Here is a 21,284-nt window from a genome sequence, read left to right as displayed (position 1 = left end):
TTTAACATCCCACTGAGATGAGCAGAGGCAGTCCATACTTCTCAGAGCTATTATTTCAGGCTATCAAAGTGACTGACTGCATCAGTTTACAGACACTGTCATTTTGAATGTTAACTTCCCAACCAGGACTAGAGGCATTGCTTTTAAATACAACTTTAGCTTCTGTGGTACAAGATATACACTCCAGAAAAAGGTAGTGGTTTGCCCAGGAGCTGTATTGCAGGACAATTCAAGAGCATTAATGAAAGGAAAAAGTGAAGCTGGGAAAGCTTTGATTAATATATTTAGAAACCCACTAAAGGTGGTAAATTAAGGAGCAGGACTTCATGAGTGGCTCTCTCAGAAACTTAAACCCAGCTACTTTTCTCCATCTCTGAGATGTTTACTGATTCCTCTAGCTGTCCCAGAGGAAGATCCTGACTCTTCTTGATATTTTTGTCTATTTTTATATCTTTAGCTTTCTTTCTAGAATCACAGCTAGCTTACTCAGAATTAAGTAATCAGTAGCTCTACATCAGCCATTAGTTCAGGGGCACTCTCTTTATGATGACAAAGAAAAGAAATGATAATGTGTAACCATTTCATCCATCAGTTAAGTTTCATGTGATCTCCATGCAGTTTAGGCCTGATTTAGATAAGCACCAAAGCACATCCATTGAAATAAATGAACTGAAGCATGTGCACACAACTAATGGGACCTAACTACATGCTTAAAGTTAAGTACATGCAAAAGGTCCTGATTCATGTATCTGGTGGAGATATGGTTTCTTCCTCTCTTCTAAGGTGTGATCCTTCTTCATATGTTGATGCTGGTGTTCACATCTGGGCATGAAGGATTAACCTCCCAGCTTCTGCATGTTTCCCCTAAAGCAGTTGGCTTTCTCCAACAGTCTAGAAGATTTGATACCTCATTACATCTGATACCTCATTATTTATTGCAAGGTGGGAGAAAGTGTTTCTTCTGGGGTGAACAAAAAGTGCATCCACAAGAGCCCTCCCTCATCTTCAGACAGGTGCCATTGGCTCCAGTGCTTTTCCTAAAGGCACTGAGACATATTCACCACACGGTATTTCCTTTTCTTTTATGTCACCCCACAAGCAGGTGGAGTCTTCCACTGCCAAGTCTCTAATTTCAATCTTTTACCATTGGACTTGGTCTCCAACTTCAATATCAGCAACCAGTGATTTTTCTCTTTAAACTCCATGCAGTGTAGGAAGCCACCACACTTATGAAGCTATGGACTGAACTATATCCATTCTCTAGATGGGAAATTATTGAGCCTTTTAAGGAAACAAATTGGGTTTTGTTTGTTTGTTTGTTTGTTTTTTGAGGGGGGAGAAAGAGTATTTCCTTGGTTTCCGCATATTAATAAATGCTTCCAAAGAAATTGGTCCCAAAAGGTTTGCCCAGTCCTCTGTACATTAAAACTCTACCATTTGTTCTTAAATGAAAGGGAACACAATGAAACCCATTTCTCCTATTTTATACATGGCTAGGGAAAATCTCATTAAGTTTCTTAATGTAAAACTAAGTTACTTATTTTTCATTCTTTTATTTAAGTCCAAAATGTCTGTCTCCATCCATGTTCTGAGCGGCCCACCTGAGCCAGAAGTTTTGAGGCTGTCCATTATTAATAAAATGGGGAAAGAGAAAGCACTATGGTATAAATCAAATATTATATGATTCCCAGTCTTGAAAAAAACATGTCAGCCTCTCCCATGATTCCAATCCTCCTACAGAATCACAGTTTACATATGTTATGGGAAATAATTGGCATGTGATAACAAAACTACCATAATCTTAAAACAGAGATGTTTGCAATGTCTGATTATACCTGCAGAAGGAGATAATCATTTAAAAAAAAAAAAACAACACAAGAAGTCACCTTTATAGCAGAGCTGTTTGCAGAATCCTCCAACCAGAAGGCAGTAGCAGGCTCCTATCAATAGAAAAAGCTATTAATAGGAGTTGGTAACTGGTAGTTTAACAACAGCCATCTGCTGTCAGGCAACAAGAGAACACTGAACTAAGACGCTCTGGTTTGCAGCCATTTTTATTCTCAGCCCATTAATCCTTAAACAAAGGATCCATTGAGACCTCCAAGCTAACTCATACAGGGAAAAGTCAAATCTCCTCCATCCGTACTGACTGGTTGCTGCTCTTAATGTTCGAACCTGGCTGTCAGAAATAAACTCAGAAAATGGATAATGTAGAAGTAAGAAAACATTTAACAATGAAGACACGTCTGTGAGCTTGAAAAGCTCCACAATATGTTTACACAGTGTGGTTCATTTCAGAAACATTTTGGGGCTGCTGTTATATTGGTGCATGTCCCACTCAGAGCATTCCCATGACTGCCTTGTTAGGCATCTAGATACAAAGAAAGGTATGTCAACGGGCTGAGTCTGCGCATTCTGTCCCCACCTAAAGCACAGCTTGAAATACATTGGGCCAAATTCTTCCCTGGTATCACTCAGCGAAGTGTCACACTAGGATGTGAATTTAGTTAATTGATTTTATCAGGTAGCCATATGGGGAGAAGTAGGACATTTTTCTTAATAAAATAGATGTGTGCATCCTCCTATTTAAAATACAGTGAGTCACCAGTAATGGGAGCTACTTCCCAGTTACATAGCATCACAGGACTAGCTTCTTTCTTTGTACCCAACATCATTCAGCCTCTCGGTACAGAGAAATTGTGTGTGTGTGTGTGTATAATTGTCTTCCAGTTATTGGGTATTAACTGTGCTCAGCACTTTGTAGGATCAGGACCTAAATGCATGCCATGGCATCTTACCACTGTGCAATAGATTCATAGGGTGAATTCCTGGCCCTATTGAAGTGAATGGCAAAACTCCCATTGACTTTAAAAAGGTCCAGGATATCACCCAGAGCTTTAAAGGCCAAGAGGGACCATTGTAATTATTTAGTTTGACCTCATGCATAAAGCAGGCCATGGAATTTCATTAAGTGATTCCTGTATCAAGCCCATAACTTCAGCTAGAGTTTATCTTTCAGAAAGACATCCAGTCTTGATTGATAGAGAAGCCACCACAGCCCTAGTAAGCTAGTCTAATAGTTAATTACCCACACTTTAAAATTAATTAATTTTTTTTTAAATTGTGCCTTATTCCTAGTTTGAATTTGTCCAGCCTCGTCTTCCAGCCATTGGATCTTGATATGCCTTTGTCGGATGGATTTTCATTGCCAAGGGGCATAGTTTTACACCTCCCCTCCTATCACCAGATGTTGTTTTGATGACCCCAATTATCATGGTGAGAATGGAATGTAGACAAGGGTTAAAAAAACCCAAAGTAGGTAATTAGCATGTATGATAATGAGTAGAGAGGTAATTAGGTGAAAGCTGTTTATGGAAGGGTATAAGAAGTTACCACTTAGACAAAGGGGCACTCTCCATCAACATCTGACTCCGTGGGAGGTGCTGCCAGTCGGACCAGAGGCCACTGACTCACTGGCAGGGCCCCTGAAGAAATCCATTCCTATATACAGCCTTCTGAGCAACTGCTTAGCTCTCCAGGCTTAGTGAGTATGATATATTGTAGTTAATTTTAGGCTTTGTATTCAACTAGTATATCTATAGAAAACCTTGCACATTAAACCTTATTGATCTGCAAATCGGGCATACTGTGTCTCATGGGTATTCACACTGTTCACTAAGCGTCCAGTATCAACACACCCATCTCAAGTCATCCTGATCTATCTACCTATTTCTGGTATTAAGATACTGCTACAGACCGTGTGATACTTCACAATAGTTACTCCAGTGGAAACAATCATAGCTATGTGGTAAATCTAAATATTCTTATTCCATCACTGTGTGTGATGTATGACACTATGTGATGAAAGGTGTGAATTTTTTGTAACCTTAGGGCAAATAAGTGTTACCACAAACAAAGCCTAAATTCTCCCATAGCGCCCCTCATTTCAAGTTTCATGGGAATAGGCTACCAGCACATAAGCCACAGAGAAAAATATCCACAAACCATTGGCGGTATAGAAGTTTTGACTTTTCCTTTTGTTTCTTTCTGAATCAAAAGAATATGATGCACTCTATTTTTCTTGAAAGTTTCTGTCCTGCTCAGTCTCATCTACCAATGAAGTTTGAGGCTGTTTCAGTGTATTTTGTATTATCCTTAAATTTCTAGCCTAAATTTGGTAATGTGTGTCCAGATGTTTGGCCTGAAGATAGCCATGCCTCAGTGCCTGACATTTCTGAGTCTGGGCCTGAGTCAAGACCTGACCTGCCTGAAATTGAGAAAGGACAAATGTTAAGCTTGTGTGAATTTTGGACCCACAAATCCAAGGATTTTAATCTGTAAGAGTTTAGTAGTTTACAAGATTTGGCCTGACTCATGCTTGGATTATAGCCCTTTCCCCTCAACCTTTGTGTGTCAAGTGGCTTCTCAGATGCTGAGCTCTTTGTGGCAGGAAACATGTTTTCATATTAAGTTTGTATAGCACTTAAACTCTCTTTCTTGCTGAGGCCTGTGTAACATCAATATTAAATTATCATAAATAATAGAAGCCTTCACAGTTCTTTGATAACTAGAGTGGACTAGATAACTTCAAACTGTAAATTTGGCCAGCCCAGGTACCACTGTAATCTAATGGATTCACCCTTGAGACTCAGTTCCCATGTGATTTACACTCACATGATGTGATATTATGTTGCAAATAATATGACCAAGAGCTGAATAATATCTGCCACTGGGCAATCTAAAGGCATTTATTCTTTTAAAAGCTATGTTTTCAGTAAACCCTTCAGTGTAGGCATCCCTGATACCTTGTCCCATGCTTAATACAGATATTAACGTTAATTCAGTTCTCATTATTCACAAACATATCCAAAACCAAGAAAAAAAATCAATCTAGATGCTTTGACACATTTCTGCCCCAATGAATTAAATAAATTAAAATACATAAATAAAAGGAAAAAGCAAAGACTGTTGTTCTTTGGATTCATTTTATTATTCCCAAAGAGTTTTGTCATTGTTTTTTAATCAGGGGTATGTTATAACATCTTGTTTATTACATTGTATTAAAAAAAAGGTATGGAATTATACAGTCATTGAGTGTTAGCAAGCAGCAAGAAGCCATTTGAAACATAAAATAGCTGTATCTTTAATTCAAATTTCCTTTGGTAGAGTCACATGAAAGCACAAAGTGGTGGTTTTACTAGTGACAACTTTTTTTTGTTATTGAAGTCATGATTTAACAGAGCTTGTGTGAGTGAATCTTAGAAGGAATTGTTAACCACAACACTTAACAGTGTAAACATCATGGATGGAATTTGACATGGTGTAGAGAGCCTCACAGAAAGCCCAACACACTACCTAACCATCTCAGTTGGGTTGTTTGCATGGGGCATTTGTGGGCGAGCATCTGTGGTAGGGGTCTCCATGGCTCCTGTATACACACCATGAATGGTATTTTTACACTCATTCCTTATAGGTCAATGTGGAAGAGAACACTAAAATCAGGCCATGGGTTCTAGGCTGCCCCTTGCCCCTCGCAGAAAGGGAGATACAAAGGGCAGCAACTCCCATTCCAGCTGAAAATTAGAAGAGTTGCTGAGGAGAGGCTGTGGGGCCACCATACAGCCTGCCTTCTGGTTAAGAAGTGAACTGCACCTCCAGAACACCCACTTAATTCCATGCGAAGAATTAATCAACGGGACTTTATGTGGAGAGCAGTGAATTTCACCCCCTATTTTTGAGACAAATGTTGAACTGTATTTTCAGACTTATGTACGTTCTAAGTAGATTTTTGGTATTTACAATTAAACTTAGATAAAGGGGAACATTTTCAAAATGAATGTTCAATTACACCCCTTTCCCCACTCCAACATGTTCACTTAGAATGGATTTCTGCACGGAACTCCCAATGCTGGTCAAAATCCCCCTAAAAAAATCCATTTTCCTAAAGTCGAGTTTCCTTTTCTGGCCAGTAGGTTGTCTGAATTAAATAGTCACTGTTGACGAAATTATCTTTCCTGTTTTGTACTGAGACCATTCCTCTCCCTCCGTTGGTTGCGATGTTTTCATCTTGTGGAAAATACCTTTTCTTTAAGACGAAAAGGACCGCAATACTCAAGAAAATGGACATGGTGCCCAAGACCACGGTTAATCCCAGATATATATATCTAAAAAAGAAGAACCTCAATCAGTCTTCATTAAAGGTAATGCACAATTAGTGCTTCAGATACATCTGAAAGAGCTCTGCAAAAGAGAGTCATTTATAATTCTGATAAACTGGTAAAACTGAATGAATATGCTGTTTATTCAAGTTGCTTGTTTAGCATCCTAGAGACAGTCACTCTCAGTTTTAGCCATATATCAGATACAGCATAGGCAATACGAGCTTCCCACACGTTGTCCTTCAGTGGGACAGAGTGAGGGCAATTTCTGGAGAGACCAAGAGGAGTCCCCAAATGAAAATGGAGTCCTGCCAGGTTCCTCATCTTTCTCTTTTTTTCTTTTTGTAGGACTATTCAAAACGGGAGTTAGGCCTTACCTAACTTCTTGTCCCCTCAGTGGCAAGACCTACCAGCAGCCCTAATTCCTCCAGGTCTCCTTTTTGACAGAAAGGAGGAGACTATTATACCCCAACCTCATTTCCCAGCATGTCTTGCAGTTCCAGTCTCTAACTCCCAGATGTTATTCCACAGAACATCTCTAAGAATGCCATTGTTCTGGGATGACATCAGTAACTGTACTGAACCTAGGCTGGTCCTTTAAGAGCCTGCACCCCTTGTTATAGAGACTTTGTGGCTTCTTTACCATAATGCATTGTTGTGTGTTGTCGCAATGTGCAGCAGTGATTAGTTACCACATCTGGTGTGCAGTAGAGGTGATAGGGGAAATAAAGGGGGAGGGGTGGGAGTGATGCTTCCACAGAAAATTTAAACTTTCTGTAAAAGAGGGGAGGGAAGAGAAACTGAATGAGCATCAGCCAAAAAGTGCCCCAAACTGAAAAGTTTCAGCCCCCAAATGATCCCAAACCAAAAAATGTTGAGTTTTCAGCCAAAATTTTTCATTCTTCAGGTTGTTTGGGTTTTGCTTTCAAAGCAGAGAACTTTGATGATAATTTTTGTTGAATTAAAAACCCAATTGTCCATCCAAAAAAGTTGAGACAGGTAATTTTCTACTAGCTCTAGCCCAGTGTGTGTAAACATGGTTAAAATATATGAGCTGAAAGAATTAATTCACCAAATCTGTTACCTAAACGTGTTGGAATCATATAGTCTACATGCTCCTCTTCCCCCGCATCTTTTGCTTCCCCATTTCAGGCAAGTGGTGTCTATTGACACTCCAAAATACACTGGGGCTGGGATTCCCGCTGTAAGTTAAATTAAAAACAAAAAAGAGCATTAAAGTGACTTTTGCATAAAAATAATATTAATTTTATATATTTATTAACAAAATGATACACAATTATAACAACTTGATTATTTTTATTAAGACTAATGTGAGCCAGTCATATCAATTGCTTAAATAAAGAGTCAGATCCAGTAATCCTTGTGCACTTAACTCTCCCACTAACTCTAGTGGGAGTTTAAGGTGAGCAAAGGATGTATGATCAAGCCCCAAAGTCCTTTGAAGTCAGTAGAAAGACTTTGAATCTGGCCAAGACATCAGGGCCCTATATTTAGGCAAATTCTCACAGAAGTCAATGAAAATACACCTGAGTAAAGAATGTGCAAAAACTGAGTCCCCATTCTATTCCAGTCATTATACTAATTACCCTAGTGTCTCTGAATACCCAGATAATGGAGAGGAAACTCAAATATGATTTAATGTTGTATGAAAAACAACAGCTCTAGAAATAATACTGCTGTTGCCTTTGGGTAGTCTCTCAGTACTTGTTCAATTTTTTTATAATGAAAGGAAATTTTTTTACTGGATTTACAAAACATGAAGTCTTTCATGGTTCCTCTATTCCTAATATTTGTTATATTGTTATCATTATATATGTATATGGCAGCTAAAATTAATTCTATATAACATTCTAGGTCACTGCTGACATAAGTAGTTAATAAGGACACTACCACAATGTTTCTGAATAGGATGAAATGTAGAACCAAACTTACCGAGAACCCTTATTGCCAAAGTATAAATACCAAGCGCAAAAGATTTGAGTTGTGGTTTAGTGCATCTAAAAACATAGAAACCATTGTTAAAGAGAAATAAAACATTAATTACAAATGGAGGGCCTTGATTTTCCACTCTGTTGTGATAGTTTTACTTTGGAGTAGTGCCATTGATTTCATTACTGATATTAATTTCATGTGATGGTATGCACACCAGGCCTCGGAATTCTTAACATCTAATTTCAATATGAAATTTTAAGAAGACATTGGTGCATCTTGAAACTGAAACAACTTCTAGGAGTTATTCATACAGTACATGGAAAATTAGTTCTGCAAACACAGCCAAGTGTTTAAAGGTCTTCTCACTCAGTGTAGTGATGGCTAATAGTATGGACACAGCTCTGATGTCACAAGGACTTCAGGATCATGCCCTTACATACATAGCAAACTATTAGTATTTCTTCATTCTGGCCCTGAGCTAGCAAAGACCTTAAACACAGGCTTAACTTTAAACGTACGAATAACTCCACTGAAATCAATAGAACGATTGATGTGCTTAAATTTAGGAATGTGTCCAAGTGCTTTGCTCTACCGGATATGTGCATTTCCATATGTTAGTGGTAGTTAATGATATAATTTATTAATGTCTTGATCATTCTGTTAAATATATGTAAGTATCTCAAAAAGAAGGCTGAAGCTAAATCGGTGTTGTGGATAAAAGTAACATTTTGGAGTTTAATCCTACAAGGTACTGTGCGCCTCCCAACACAAATTCCACTGAATTCAAATGCTGTGGTGTTCAGCACCTTTCAGGAGCTGTTTAACACCTTGTGGGATTGGGCCCTTTTCCCACACCCGTGAAGACTCATTATTTTCCTCAGTACCATTTCCAGAATATTCTCTAAGGATGGCAGCAATGACACACTTAATTTAGTGTCTTGAAAAGACATTCAAGGAAGTAGTCCCTTCAAACGATATTTTAAAAGCCTCTTTACAAGATTCTCATTTGCATTAAGACTCATTTACACTCCTCTGACTGACCACTTTAAGGGCTCTTTACACAACAACAGTAATGTCAAGACACCTTAATGTAAAAGATAACCAGGCCCTCAATGCGGTTAACCAGCACTCAAAAGTACACAAAAGGCCTGCATCAAAAACATGACTGAGAAGTACCCAAGGTCAAAAGAACTTCTTAGAAGCCATATTTATAGGCCTGATTCTCCTTGTGAAGTCATTTACACCAGTGCAAAAGTAGGTGAAACATGCTAATAGATCAGAATGGTCACATTTTTACACTCACTTTGTACTGACGTAAATGATGACACAAAGGTTCAAAGAAACTGTGAATCAGGCCCCATCTGCAAATAAAATTAATATATTCAGATTCTGGAAATCAGGAAAGAGAGAATTGGTATCTGAAATCTGCTTCTTTATATTTAAATTTCTCCTTTATTTAAAATTATTCCTTATATTAAGGAGTGGCTCCAATTTGACTGAAAATTTCATCCGAGCATTTGTTTAATTGGTATATCAATTCCTCAATAGAAGCTAAATTTCCCGTGTACTGAAAGCCAATCCATTAGGAGAGGATTTAATAGCTGTCTATTAATAGCATGCCCTTACTTAAATTATTCCATCTGCATTTCATTAATTTCACATAACTTCAATAGTTTCTAAAGTCCTTTGGCAATTGTAATTAGCTTAATTCCTTTAAAGGAACATTACAATAAATGAATCAGTCACTGGGCATAAGCACATTTCACTGATTTTAATCTTGTAAACCCTTGAAGTAAATGTCATTAAATCTTAAAGACTTGTAGGAATTTAGCTTCTGCATTCATCTGCCACATTTGGATCTCACATTTCATTTTTCTGCCACAATACATACTCATTTGAAAATGATCAGTTTGCACCAGGTACCGAAACCAACTTTTAGTATTGGAGTTGGCTGAAAAGGCCAAAAAGAATCATTGGCAAACGCTTGCTTGAAAGGAAACTGCAAATTCTCTTTGGCAGTAATTTGTTTCTGACGCGCACTTAGTTGCATTCTGTGAACATAAGCTCATTTCTGTTCACAAAAATTTCCTTGAAAAGCCAGTCATTGAATGATTTCACAACAATAAGCAGGTTCGTAAAAATCCAAGTGTGTTTGTAGATGATTTGCGAACAGAGAAATGAACTGATTTATTTTTTTAAATTAATTAATTTTGTTAATTTTCTATGGGCCAGATTCTGGTGCCCTTAATCATATTGAGTAGCACCTAGCTTTGCAATTAGTCCTATTGGTTCAATGGGATTACTCACAGAGTGAGGATATCAGTATCTGGTCCACAGTAAATTAACTAAATTAATTGAAACTTTTTAAAAATAAATGTGGTCCATTTTTCAAATTATATCCAAACGAAGTTTTGCATATAAAGTTTTATCTTCTGCTTTGTGTAATGAAAAGCTGGGGGGGAGTAGGAGGCTTTATTTGTGATTATTGCTGAAAGCTTTTCATAACTGTTCCATATAGATAATTGTAATCAGAAAATTACATGGTAGCAAATCTCTAGATGTGTGGAGTCCAGGCAACTTCAACTGACTTCAACATATAAGAGTTCTATCATCCCTAAATCCTTCTTCAGACAAGACAACATAGATGGCCTTGAGTTGAAAATGATAATGGTGGCTTAATAATGTATTACACTGAGCTTTTATATTTCCTACACTCATCCCAACAATGACCAAGGGCCATTTTATACTGGGCATTTTTTGCGCTTGATATAAGCTACCCAAATGCAAACTCCTCAGTTAGATGTGCTGTACTTCTACAAGAAGGGGCTCGCACCGGTGCAGCTTACCCCGGTTTGAAACAAATCTGGTGCAAGCAAACAAAACAAGAAAAGACAGAGCCTTTGTGATACTGAACTGATAAATCATTAATATATTTCAAGATTTCATTAATTGATTTCAAGACAATAAAAGCATGAGGCACCAACCCCTCACTTGTACAGGCAATCATTACTCAATTGAGTGGTTGTATTAACTGAAGAGTGACTATTTGCATGAGTAAGAAATACTCAAATGTGTTATGATAAGATTGCACTTTGCCAGTTACTTCCTGCAGGGAGAGAAACCAGTAGGGTTTGAACTAATTCTCTTGTGAGCTCCCATATTCCATTGGAAAAATACTGGTATTTCTAGGATTATGCTGGAATCACACTGGAAATTATATTACTTCAGTATCTCATGGTGGCATTTGTGCATAAAACCCAATATTCAGAGTATTTCCAGCTTTAGCACTGGCTGTCCAGCATGACACTAAAACTCTTGCAATGAGAAAGGGTCTAATGTCAGATGAGTGCTTTCAAAAGTTGGGACAATTTGAAATACAATCTAACGCCTCCTCTCCCTTCCCCCCCCCCCCCCCACTCCCAATTATCTATATATTAGTTTTTATATTTTGGAAGCTAGGCAACAGAAGCGGAAGGGAGTCTGGATAAAGGAACTGAGGAGGAAAGCTTTCCAAGAGGCAGTGAGACTGATTCCTAAAACATAGGTTCTTAGAAGTCAGAGAATAGGCTGAAGCTGAACAAATCAAGATTATACACAGGTCATATTATATTCCCTAAACGTTTTCTGAAAATTAGCTTGCAAGCCTCTATTCAATGGTGGATAAGTCATGGTGTCACTGGGCCACTATTACATGTGACTGGAATTACACCCTAGTGGCACCGTCTCTGTGGACGGCAGGTACTGACACAATAGAAAAAAAAAAAAAAAACAGACAAATTCTACTGTCATTATGTTACATACAAATTTTTATCTGATAATATGGAATTACTAATTTGTCATGATCCTAAAGGGAGGATCTGAGTGAATATACAGTTTCTGGTTTTGTGTTAGTCTACCTCTGGGAACTTTTGTAATTATTTAATGCACGCGCGCACACACACAAATCAATGGCATTTGTGGGTATTCAGTAACTCTGAAAATTTGACAAACTCTGCAGACAGGGCTTGATTCTCATGTACACTAAGGTCATTTGCCATGCTCCTGGCAGTTTAAAGGACATTTAAAGTTATGTAAGTTACCATTATCTGAGCAATAAGAAGTGTCCTTGGTGTAAATGAGAATCAGGCCCAGAGTATTTTTTTTTTAAATAGTGAGCATATGTAGGCTGATGATAAACCTAGATATTTGTATCATCTAATTAGAAGCACAATGTAGTTTAAGTGATAGCATTTTTATTGCTATTCACAATTTTGTTAGGATGATTTTTAATGGTTAAAATTTTTTTTCTTAAATCCTCTTTACACTGCCCTTAAGAGTAGTTGAAAAGGGCAGCCAGTATTAGGAATAAAGACAGAAAACAGATTTTAATATCAAATCACCTTGAAAACATTTGCCAATACTAAAAGGAATTATCACTATTTACCTTAGAAGTAATATGTATCCCGGTGTACCACCTACTGACAAAGTATATGAAGTGATGACTGATATTACCAGAAAATACAGAAACATTTTTGGACATTCATTTCCTTTTTGACATTTTCCCATCACTGCTGAAGAGCTTCTTGATGGAGATGCTGTAATTCCCACACAGCTGCAGTTATAAAACATCTGGAATATAGCAGGTGAAAGTGTATGTTTACTGAGTTATGCTATGTATAGCAGAGGAGTAAGGAAAAAAACGACCCTTAAAATGTTACAGTATTGTACACAGTTTTTTTCAGACCCTTGTACAGCCAAAATTCTCTAAAATTAGAGTTGGTAAAAAAAAAAAAATCTGTTGAAAAGCTTTTTGATTTTTTTTTAAAAAAAACCCTTTTTTCTCGAAACAGAAATTTCCAAATAAAATGTCCAATTTTTGACAAAATATTTCAGGTTTTTGTTGAAAACCCCCAAACGAATAATGGTTTTGACAACTAAAAATTGATTGATTGATTTTGTGCTAAAAACCATTACATTTTCAATTTTCATGTTTTCATTTTATGAAAAACAAAAGATTTTCACTGAAAACAAAAAAGCACCCTAGAAAGTTCTAATCTTCTGTTACACATTGCCAAAAGCTAAATAAGTTAAGGAAACTCATAGATCCCTACTTTAAAAAGAATTGCAGTTCATTTACTGCAACAGAACTAGCCATGCTAAGAAAGAACAAGGCATCATGAATAATGATAGAAACTTTTCTTACAGTGGCTTTCCCGCTTCCATTGGATGTTTTACAACCAGCAAGACAAGCTGACATGTAGGTGATTCCATTTTCTCCACATATAGGAGCCCATTCATTTTTTGAACATATGCATCCTGAATTGCACTCGAGGGCTTGTTCATAGCTGGAGACCTCTTTGGTTCTGACAAAAAAAACCCAAAACACACCAGAAACAAATTGAAATGCTGTTTCTTAGAAGCTTTAAGCAGAAATGTTTTTAAACCTTGGACTATATTTTCAGTAAGATCTTAGAAAATCTCAATAGGCTAAAAATATAAGGCTTTCTTTCCACTTTCATTTATAAATGGTTACTATTATTTCTCTCTGCTATCAAACAGTATTTTACAATTTGAAATGTGTATTAAAATATGTTTTATTAAAGCAACATTGTTAACTATTGTTTTAACAATATGTATCTATTGCTGTATTGGTTTTTGTTTTCTCAAATATTCATTTGTAATCTTCTGGAGCACACTGCAATTAAACAAAATTGGACCCAAATACTCAGAACATTGGTCACTCTGAAAGGGGAAAAATCACCCTAAAAAAGATGGGAAAGTGATCAGAGATGGATTAAGCTAAACTGAGGACCTGACCCTGCAGCCACTTGATCTACAGACCTCCCATTGACCTCAATGGGATCACCGCTCATGGAGCAGCTGCAGAAGCAAATGCAGAAAGTCCATCCAGAAAAGTCCCCTGTGGTCATCTCTGCTTCTTCAAGCATAAGGAGGCTTGAACCTGCAGATCTCAGCAGCAATGTGTGAAAAGAGGGAATGCAACCACTTCTGCATACTGTGCTGGCCCTTTCCATCTTTACCTCACAGAGGACTCTCTGGGGTGTGGAATTAGCAGAGTTTCAAGAAAGATTGGGGTGACAACTAGTCAAGTTCTGTTGGATTTTTCTATCAAAACCTGTTGGAGAAACCAGTATACATTACTGCAGACAGAGTGTGAAATCTTGGCCACATTGAAGTCAGTGACAAAACTTCCACTCACTTCTGTGGAGTCAGGATTTCACCCAGAACTTCCAGTAACTTCCACTCTTTCACCCTTTGCAATCTCAATCTTCATCTTGAACGGGATTTCAATAGTGGTCCTGCTAGGGAGAGCCCTACAACTCCCATGTCCAGAGGATGCTGAAGAGGCCAGGGGTATTCAGCAGCACACAGAGGCAAGGATTCTTCTTGTCTCATTGATCTCTTCAGATCTCTAGACGGGTGGGACCCCAAGCTTTTTTGTGAGGAGTAGCACAGCTCCCCCTCCCCAGTAAGAGAGTTCACTAATAGAAATTCATGGAATTTCCATTCATCTACTCAGGAATAACCTGCATAGAGAAGAATAAAGGTTTGAGCACTAAAAACAATTTCAGAGGGATTCTCAGATCTGATCCAAATCCCACTGAAGTCAATGGAAAGACTTGGGTTGCTTTGGATCAGCTGCCTGGTAAGTACGTTCACGGAATATGTGGAAAAATTTGAGGAAGCAGTTTGCTTTAAAACAGAACTTTGCACTCAAAGTTGCACTTTTTAACACACCCTTCATAAGACACAGTTAGTCCTGCCACATCTGAGTTCTCACAGCCCATTGCAAATAACAAAAGTAGTAAGAGATAACCAAAGAAGGATGATCCCAAGGACAGCTTTGCGGCCCCCAAAACGTTAATCCTGAACTTTTTCATGATCAGTCCTCCTGAGAATATCCCAAAGGCTACGGCAGGAATGTTGATAATACCTACAAAGAAATGAGAAAAATCAGGATACATCTAAGCTTGAACCAAGAGGACTACTAGGCCTAGACTTATTTGTTGGAGCCCTCAAAATGAACATTTGGCAACTGCCTGAATGACAACGCCTTAACCCCCACTTCCCGCCACCCCTGTATATAACTACAACTTTAACTCTATAATTGTTTGGCGTCAGTGAGTCACTGCTGATCATTTTCTTGCAAATTGATTCATTTATTGTGTAAAATCATCATGCCAAATGAAATGCAATACACAGTTGAAGCAGTGCTTCAGAAGACTGTCACAGTCCATCTGATGTAAAGTGCTTGATGGTTACTAGTTATTATTACTTCTATTTCTGTAATGCCTAAGGGCCTCAGTCCATGCTCAACTTTGTTTGTATAGTGTAAAACTTGATCAATTGTAAAATTTACAATAGGACATTATTAGAAGTAATGGATAGTATAGATTCAAAGGCCAGACGGGACCACTATGATAATCGACTCTGACCGCCTGTATAATGCTGTCCATAGAACTTCTCCAAAGTAACTCCAAAAACTCAATTTTAAAACGTCAGTAATGGAGAATCTACCATGACCCTTGCTAAACTGTTCCAATGGTTAGTTACTCTTATCGTTAACAATGTATGCCTTATTTCCAGTCTTAATTTGTCTAGATTCAGCTTCCAGCCATTGGATTGTGTTATACCTTTCTCTGCTAGATTGAAGAGCCCATCATTAAATATTTGTTCCCCAGGTAGGTACTTACAGACTGTAATCAAGGCACCCCCTAATCTTCTCTTGGTTAAACTAACTAGATTGAGTCTCTCTCTACAAGGCATGTTTTCTAATCCTTTAATCAGTCTCTTGTCTCTTCTCTGAACCCTCTCCAATTTATCAACATCCTTCTTGAATTGTGGGCAGAACTGGACACAGTCCAGCAGTGGTTGCACCAGTGCCACTCTACTCCTACTCAGAAAACCTTTGTTTATGTATCCCAAGATTGCATTAGCTCTTTTGCACACACTATTACACTGAGAGCTCACATTCAGCTGATTATCCATTACAACCCCCAACCCAAACCAATTCAGAGATTCTGCTTCCCAGGATAGAGTCCCCTGTCCTGTAAGTATGGCCTACAGTCTTTCTTCCAAGATGGATACATTTAGCTATATTAAAAAAAACCCCAAAAAACCATTTTTGCTTGCATCCTGTTTACCAAGCAATCCAGATTGCTCTGAATCAATGACCTATTCTCTTCATTATTTACCACTCTCCCAGTTTTTGTGTCATCTGCAAACTTCATCTGTGATGATTTTTATTTTCTTCCTAGTCACTGATAAAAATGTTAAATAGCGTAGGGCCAAAAAACAATCTCTGCAATACCCCCTGGAAACAGACGCACTAAATGATGGTTCCCAGTTTATATTTTGAGACCTATCAATTAGGTAGCTTTTTATCCAGTTAATGTGTGCCATGTTAATTTTATATTGTTCTAGTTTTTTAATCAAATTGGCATGCAGTACTAAGTGAAACGCCTTGTAGAAGTCTAAGTATATTACATTAACACTATTACATTTATCAGCCAAATTTGTAATCTCATCTAGAAAGATATTAAGTTAGTTTGACAGAATCTATTTTCCATAAACCCATGTTTATTTGCAGTAATTATATTACCCTCCTTTAATTCTTTATTATCAAGTCCCATATCAGCTAGTTTATTATCTTGCCCAAGATTGATGTCAGGCTGACAGGCCTATAATTACCCGGAGCATCCCGTTTATTCTTTTTAAAAACTGGCACAACATTAGTTTTCTTCCAGTTTTCTGGAATTTCCCCGGTGCACCAAGACATATTAAAAATCAATGGTCCTCTGAGCTCCCTCGGCCAGCTCTTTTAAAACTATGGCAGCACCAAGTTATTCTATTTGTATCATTTCATTTTACTACCTTTCCTCTCTATGACAATATATTATTGGCATACAAAATAGTTAAAACTTAACAAAAAATAAATATTTTAATAAAAACCTCTCTTTTTCCTCTAGTGATACAATAGAGATCTTCCTGTGACTATCATGCAGCAGCTGCCAAGCTATAAAATGACAGCACATTAAATGAAACAGTTTTTTAATTCCATTCATTTTCTAATTTTTTAATGAAGGATTAATTAAATATTTTTTTAAATGCATGGAGTATCTTCATTTTCTGGAATTTTTTTTATCTTCTCCAACTTGTGAGCCTATCTATGACAACCTTTAATGTTTTGTATTTATTTAAACATTACATGGTCACATTTTTGGAAGATTAGCAGTAGTAATATCTAAGGCTTGGCCTAAGTAATAATACATCAAATTCTTAAGGCATTCATGTTTGCCTCCATCAATTTGTGTGTGGTAGGTTTACCACAGCATTAACTCAAATTCTATTAATGTTATGTTTCATTACCATGCCTTTAAAAAAACATACTGAAATTAGGATCTAGAAAACAAAATAAAATCCTGGGGCTCAATCCTGCAAGATGCTGATCCACTCTTGTGAGAGTTAAATACCCTCTGCTCTGACTGATTTCAGTGAGGTGAGGGGAACTGGCATCTTGAAGCATTTGCCTCCTCATTGTTTAATTATTTGCATTTAATTTTTAAAGCCTAAGATATTTATTTTAGGCAAAATTATTTTCTTAGGTACTCATTAAAAATATTCACTTGAAAAAAATATGTTGTCACCGGGTTTCAATGAAATATTCTCTTGCTATTGAAATATTTTTCATGTAAAGGTATGAATTATTACTGAGAATTCCCCAATCTCCTCTTAGACAATGGTCATATTGATATTATTCCTAAATAGTTGCATATTCATCATTCATGGAATGGAAACATATCATTCAAACCTGTCTGTCCAACTGAACCTAACCAACAAAGTCTGAATGTTGAATACTCACAATAAACTGACTGCACACAAACAACAGACAAAGGGCAATCCCCCTTTTCTGCGTTAGCCCAACAGTAGAACTGGTTTCTTGGAAAATTCTCAGGTGGGATGGAACCAGCCCTGAGTCATGCCCTCATGGTTCCTACAGTGTATGGTTCATTAGAGCACGGCTGGAGTACTTCTGAATTCAACTACTCTCAGCTGCCAGAACAGCCCTTTAGAGTGAAAGTAAAAGAGCCCTGAGGTTGCTCTAATTTGCACCAGGGGTTGAAAAGGCAGCCTAAAGACTGAGAGAATGTAAAGGCAGCACAAACATTCAAGAAAACTGTAAAGAGAACATCATAAAAGATCACTGATAAATAAACAAAGAGGTGAAATCCACTGGCTGAATTTTTCACTGCAAACTATTTTCTCAGCTTTGAAAGGGTTATCTATTTTACAACCATTAAATAACAGTGACATCTAGTGAGATTGAGCTGAAACTGTTTTTACAACACAAAAGCAAATTAAAAAAATACATTCATACAATAGTTCAATGAGGGATGAGATCATTAGGGGTTTTTAAAAAAACTATTTAAAATTATTTATTTAATAAAAATGGTTCACAACTTTTAAACCCAATATATATGCTCTTAAGTACATCAGAATCCTATTTATCTGGTTTCTTTCACATATTTTTGGTTTTATTTGAACATAAGCAGGCTTAGAGAAAGCCACTAGATGGCCTATATTTATTAGAATAGGTCTTACTCAATCCAGTAGAAAACAATGGCATATATTATATGCAAATCAATATTTTCCATAGGTCAATATTGCTCAGAGGTTTACTCCATACATACAAGTAATACTTTCACCCAGTTACTTGTATGAATTATATGTTTGCCACTGAATTAGGAAGCATTGTGATTATTTGAATTGTGAGTTTCTTTAAACATTAATCTTTATAAGAAACTATATGAACTCATTGATTTGAAAATGAAAGCAATGGAGGTAAACATGCATAGCAATATTTTGTTATAAAAAAGTAAATATAAACAAGAGAAAACTAATTTCTTCCACAAGCCCAATAGGAAGACAGCAAACAAAGGGTGGGATTTTCAAAATGTTCAATGTGGGCCTAATTCAGTGTTTCAATGTGGGCCTAATTCTGCTCCCCTTGAAATAAAGGTGAAACTGCTATTGGCTTCTTTGTGAATTTTGGCAACTCAGTTCTGAAAATCCCATTTTAATATTTTTAAAATGCAGTGTTCACAATGTTGTATGCATGAACTTAAAAAAACCACTCTGTGATTGATTGATTTATTTATATAAGCTTGTCCCAGTACTCTCAGCTTGTTAGTTCTTCAGGGCTGGCTCTCATTGGGTGCCAGGTCTAAATCCTAGATGATAAGTGTTTTAGAGCAGGGGCCATGTCTAATTCTGTTCTGTCTGAGCCTCATCTTTGGGTGTGGTACAAACAATACTTTAAAAAGTTACAAAGAGTTTGCATAAAGAATGTATCAGGCCCCTTCCCCTCCTCGCCCATATTCTTTGGTGTAGGATACTGCAGCACACCTTTGTATAGCCTTCAACTGTTTTTTAGTTGCTTCAGATCCCTCACATCTTTGTTAATCCTGATATCTATCAAAAGCAATCAGGCAGAGATCCTAAAGAAGTTCATTGTTGGCTACCCTGATCATGCTTTTTGGCAGGAGGAATTCAGTGATACGCTGTGGTGTGAGGGCAATACAGCTAGAACGCTTTCAAACACACCAGAGCCCCATAGTCTTTGCCAAACATTGTTCCCATGCTTTGTGAAATCAGATGGGTGTTAATCCTAAATCATTTCACACGTAGCTGGAAGCTTAGCTGGAAAATCTTTAAATACAATGCAGACTAGTGTATTGCATACATGAATTGTTTTGAATGCTTTTCTGACGACCAACTTTACTTATCTACATTTCTATGCGACTCCTGCCAGGAAATTCCAACTTCTATCTTTAAGGAATTAACATAGCACAGTGGATCACTGTGGCTTTTCTGCATATGTATACCTCTGTTTCTGGGCAACCAATGCTGCCTTGAGATCCAGGAAATGAAAATAATCTTTTCTGTATTCGATACATGCAAACCTCTTTGTTGTCTAATATGGTTGAGACATTGAAACTCAGGCCTTGTTTACACTAGAAGTGCTACAGCTGCGCCACTGCAGCGCATCTGGTGAAGACGCTCTATGCCAATGGGCAAGAGCTCTCCTGTTGACATAATAAAATCACTTCTGCAAGAGGCAGTAGCTATGTTGGCAGTAGAAGCTCTGCTGCCTGTATAGCACTGTCCACATTGGCGCTTATGTCAGTGTAATTTATGTTGCTTAGAAGGGTGGTTTATTCTCACCTCTAAGTGACACAAATTATGCTGACATAAAATGTAGTGTAGACATAGCCTTAGTAATTTAATCCAAACCTCTAGCTTCACCAAACAGCCAGGCTGAGATTCACCATCCTAAAGATGTCTCCAGGAAATGAAAACCTGTGTTTCACATAGCTTTACATTCCTTCATTGAGCTGACGCATTTTGATGCATACCTAAGACAAACACATGCTAATTTGACTACAAATCAATCCATAATTTTGGGGGACATGTCTTTTGTTATTATTTGAAAGCTATTTAGTTCAAACGGAGAAAAGAACCATGTCAACTTCCAGACTCCGTATTAAGGAAATCGTATAGCAGCAGATGCTTTAATGTGGATTTTTACTTAAGTAATTTTAATTTGAATGGTAATGGCTTTACAGAAAAAGTCACAGAGGGCACCCCGGGTGCAGCCAAATGTAACCGTGACTCAGTGTGATTAATGGCATAGTTTGCTGTTATACCCTATTACACTCTAAGTCTACTCAAATGTTAAACACAATTATGAGACATGAAGGAATGTCTCCAAGGTCTATACAAGAGCAGCACTGAATATCTAGGCCACTTCAACTGTTGTATTCTTTTCATGAGAGGTTCACCATAAAAAGTAAAATAAAATGAAATAACGAGGGATTGTCCCCACTCCATCTGTGTATGGAAGGTTCCTTGTCTGGTGGATCTACCCCTTTCTGTATGAACAGTAAAAGTGCTGTCCCAGTCCTAGTAAGAATTCTCTGTAGGGTCCAAGATCCACAAATGGCAAGGCGATAGTTTATGCGTGGGAACGTGTATTCTCTCCCATAAGTCTCATGGAGAATTCACTAAAACATTGTACAGCCTGAAAACTGGGGAAGGATGAACTCAGAAGTAGGAAGGTGTGATCTGGAACTGGGGAGTTACAGCCTGGAACTGGGGAGCAATCATCCTAGC

General features: G+C 37.5%; 1 protein-coding gene across 2 annotated transcripts in view; it reads right to left on the bottom strand.

The window, feature by feature from the left end:
* Positions 1-5,832: 5,832 nt before the first annotated feature.
* The window catches only part of SLCO1C1 (solute carrier organic anion transporter family member 1C1), a 29,992-nt gene continuing 14,540 nt past the window's right edge, over positions 5,833-21,284 (bottom strand). For both annotated transcript variants that reach the window (XM_067558973.1, XM_067558974.1), the window contains 6 exons: positions 14,850-15,045; positions 13,294-13,453; positions 12,535-12,719; positions 8,112-8,176; positions 7,243-7,360; positions 5,833-6,164 (listed from right to left, as the gene is read on the bottom strand). In XM_067558973.1, coding sequence (XP_067415074.1) covers positions 5,942-6,164; positions 7,243-7,360; positions 8,112-8,176; positions 12,535-12,719; positions 13,294-13,453; positions 14,850-15,045 — 947 coding nt within the window. In that variant the 3' untranslated portion in view covers positions 5,833-5,941. The remainder of the gene's footprint in view (positions 6,165-7,242; positions 7,361-8,111; positions 8,177-12,534; positions 12,720-13,293; positions 13,454-14,849; positions 15,046-21,284) is intronic.

Source organism: Emydura macquarii, unplaced genomic scaffold (assembly GCF_026122565.2).
Source record: "Emydura macquarii macquarii isolate MOO-44397 ecotype Brisbane River unplaced genomic scaffold, CSIRO-AGI_Emac_v2 contig_2205, whole genome shotgun sequence".
Classification (NCBI taxonomy): domain Eukaryota; kingdom Metazoa; phylum Chordata; order Testudines; family Chelidae; genus Emydura; species Emydura macquarii.
Note: the sequence above shows the minus strand (reverse complement) of the source record. Positions and strands in the feature narration are given on the sequence as shown.